At 36.8% G+C, this 3,372-nt stretch overlaps 2 protein-coding genes across 2 annotated transcripts; one reads left to right on the top strand and one right to left on the bottom strand.

The window, feature by feature from the left end:
- Positions 1-429: 429 nt before the first annotated feature.
- On the bottom strand, positions 430-1,366 carry LOC104945666 (survival motor neuron protein 1-like). Its single transcript, XM_010771374.1, has 3 exons — positions 1,278-1,366; positions 676-747; positions 430-584 (listed from the first exon to the last, which is right to left on the bottom strand). Exons 1-3 carry the CDS (start codon positions 1,323-1,325, stop codon positions 459-461), a joined length of 246 nt encoding a protein of 81 aa, XP_010769676.1. The 5' UTR covers positions 1,326-1,366; the 3' UTR covers positions 430-458.
- Positions 1,367-1,409: 43 nt separating this feature from the next.
- On the top strand, positions 1,410-3,124 carry hspb11 (heat shock protein, alpha-crystallin-related, b11). The gene is made up of 5 exons (XM_010771373.1): positions 1,410-1,698; positions 2,191-2,297; positions 2,689-2,757; positions 2,844-2,887; positions 2,985-3,124. Exons 1-5 carry the CDS (start codon positions 1,607-1,609, stop codon positions 3,075-3,077), a joined length of 405 nt encoding a protein of 134 aa, XP_010769675.1. The 5' UTR covers positions 1,410-1,606; the 3' UTR covers positions 3,078-3,124.
- The last annotated feature ends 248 nt before the right edge of the window (positions 3,125-3,372 follow it).

Here is a 3,372-nt window from a genome sequence, read left to right as displayed (position 1 = left end):
TCCTGCTGATGTTCAATTCACCACAAAAAACACTGGACGCTGCACTAGGTCAGAAACCAGAGGAGACTGTGAAGTCCACCATAGACGGACCACTTTTGGACAAAATGTCCTTTCCATAAAAGGCAGCTGGAATAGCCTCCCAACTGAGATACGGGATTGACCCACTCTCAATAGTTTTAAAAGTAAACTCAACTAATCATCACTAAATGCACTTTAATACAGGGGTATCTTCTCTTGCACTTTATGTATTGATACTGCCATTTTGTATTACCATGTTCTAAATACTTGAGTATTCTCTTGCATTTTATGTATTTGTAATGCTATGTTTGTAATTTTCTTAATGTTTTATGTGGAGACTGCGGATGGAAAGTAGGCATATTTCATGTTTTAAGTGTTCATTAATGTGCAATGTCCCTGCCAAATAAACGAATAAATAAATACAAATAAATCAGTAGTCTTTAGTTAGTCACCTCTTTATCTGTATTGGTTCTTTTCCTGCTCTGGTTCTTCTTGTTGTTCTTGCGTTTTTTTCCTGGTAGGTTTTTCTTGGAGGCTTCTGGCTCTTCATCGCCCTTAAGGGCAGTCTGGAACACAGATCAAAAGAAAACAAATGAGCGGCAAAACTAAAAACATGTCCCTTTAACTTACACATACATTGCAAAGCACCTGTTTTACCTTGAATGATGTGACTGCCTTGTCATAAGCCTTTATCAATGCTGTGTCATCCCATATATCAGAATCATCACTCTGGAAATAAGAACAGATTTATAGCATGAAAAGATTATATAGATGAAAAGATTCATGTTCTTACACACATTTCACATTCAATGCATAACAAGACAGATAACATGCAAAAGGATTGTGGGCTCTTTTGTGATTGTTATGCTTTTTTTTTTTTTACTTACAGTAACACTTTAACAGAGTAGCTATTTTATTTAGTCATCCTGACATTGGACCTGTATGGTTTAGCTTTGCATCACTGCATTTTGGAAAGGATGCTACAATAAGTGCAACATAAACGAGCAGCTAAAGCTAGCTCACGTGAAGTCTGTCCAATACAATATATTACAATTGGGAAACATTTCGACAAATGAAACACTTCAGATACTCTATGGATATTTAGTTTTATTGTTTCTGTATCTTTTCCTCTTTGTTACCAACTAAACCGAGCTAGTTTGTAGCTTAGCTTCCAAGCTCAACAACTCTCCAAATCTACAGCAGCCTTCAAAGCATCGCACGTGTTGTCACCTTATGCTCATTAGTGCATCATAACTGACCTGTACACCTCCACGAGAAAACAACGTGTCTTTGTATCCATTCGCCATGAGAAGACGTGTAAATGTCACTGCTCAAAGCTAATTGCTCAAAACTAACCAGCAACGTGCGTCGGTAAATAGTGACGTGTGTTCTTATTCTGACGTATATTAGTTGCGACGCGGTGGTTGGCTTGGCAACGACAGTAGCTAGGTTAGCGCAGGTTAGCTTAGCTGTCGACTCCAAGACACGTAAACAAAGCAGATTATTGGGTGTTATTGTCGGATATACAGTTATATTCTACACCAGGCAGCAGCGGAGAGCATCATATTTACCGTGTGAATCAGTGAAGATGATTGAGTCATCTTTAGCTTCTTTGGGGGCAAAAGTTGTTGTCGCTTCATCGAGCGACGAAAATCACCCTCCAGAAAACATCACTGATGGGTTAGTGTTTAAGTTATTACATTATTTTTATATCCTCCTACGAACCGAGGAAATAGTGTCTTCCAATTTACTTTGTTGTGTCATTTGCTACCTATCTAGGGTTATCTATCTATCTCTCTCTCTCTCTCTCTCTCCTCCCTACATACATACCTACATCTATCTATCTAAACTGGGTAACATTATGCTTACAGAGTGATATTAATACAATAATACATTCAAGTAATTGGTCCGAACATTGCTATATATTTGGCCACCGAAAAAATGTTTTGTTTTTTGGTGAATGCTGCCAAATCTTTAAAGACTTTGTTGTCAATGCACTGTGAAAAGAACTCAATTGGATTCCAGTATGCACAGGTTGTGGACTAGTTTTATAGATGTCAAATGTGTCAGATCAGGTGTTTATTTTGTTTATTTTATATTTATCTTTAGTCAATCCCATACCATTTGGATTAGCGATAACATTAAGATGTTTGTTTTTCCCTTTTTATCAAGAAATACCAACACGTTCTGGATGTCCACCGGGATGTTTCCTCAAGAGTTCATCATTCGTTTTGCTGAACCGACAGATATTTCTGCAGTGACAGTGGACAGCTATAATGGTATGGTGTCACACATACTATGCTACCTTTTATATTACTGTACTGCAATGTTTGCCAATTGACCAATTTTTTAAAACACTTACATGGACAGACAATAAACCCAATATATCTCATTCAAAGCAACCCTAATACATTTTAAAGCCAAAGGGCATAAACATGTGATCTGCTATCAAATCAACACCATTTGAATATGCCAAATGTTTTAATTTGTATTTTAATGTTTGTAATTGTATTTATTTATTGTCAAAAACAAGATAGTTTTCATATATTTCCTGAAAAGTGTTTCCTTCCTTTATAAAAAGAATACACCTAGTTGTTGTTGTTGTTTCAGAGTTTTGTTCCTGTTAAAAAAACGTTATGAAAATCTAGTCTTTTTTTTCATCTTCTGCAGTCAAGCATCTAAAGATAGAGAAGAACACCTCACAGAATGCCTCTCAGTTTGAGTCTGTTACAGAGAAAGGTAAGAGGAACAGCCGTCGACAGCACCTTTTTGGTTTTTAATACCATAGAATTTTGATTGGGATTAACAACATCATTGTTTTACAGAATTTCAACAAACAGAGGGACATCTTCAGTCAAATGCTATTTCGGTGAGTCGAAATGAAAGTATTTTAATGTAAAACAAATACAATTAATGGAATTAACAAATAAATCACCTACTTTTATTTATATTATTCTATTTTGCAGCTTAAGGGGAGCGGTGCAACTCACCTTCGTCTCATCATCACCTCAGGATATGATCACTTTGCCTCAGTGCATCGAGTCAGTGTGCAAAATTAACACTCCCGATTGTTGTGAATTAAAGCCTGATCTATGTTATGTACATATTGCTTTAGTCTTTACTAAACACACACACACACACACACACACACACACACACACACACACACACACACACACTGATATCTTTACGATATTTCTTCACTCTTTGCTGCTTTTGTTCTCAAACTGTCCTCCATGTTTCTTCTCGCCTCTATTCCTCCTCTCTCTCTTTCCGATGATTATTCTCCCAAAAAAAGGAAAGCGTGCATCCGAGGACTCGGAGGAGTTACTCAACCATAAGAAACAATCTCCT

Source organism: Notothenia coriiceps, unplaced genomic scaffold, assembly GCF_000735185.1.
Source record: "Notothenia coriiceps isolate Sejong01 unplaced genomic scaffold, NC01 NC01_scaffold00009935, whole genome shotgun sequence".
Classification (NCBI taxonomy): Eukaryota; Metazoa; Chordata; class Actinopteri; order Perciformes; family Nototheniidae; genus Notothenia; species Notothenia coriiceps.
This window is presented reverse-complemented; position numbering and strand designations above follow the sequence as displayed.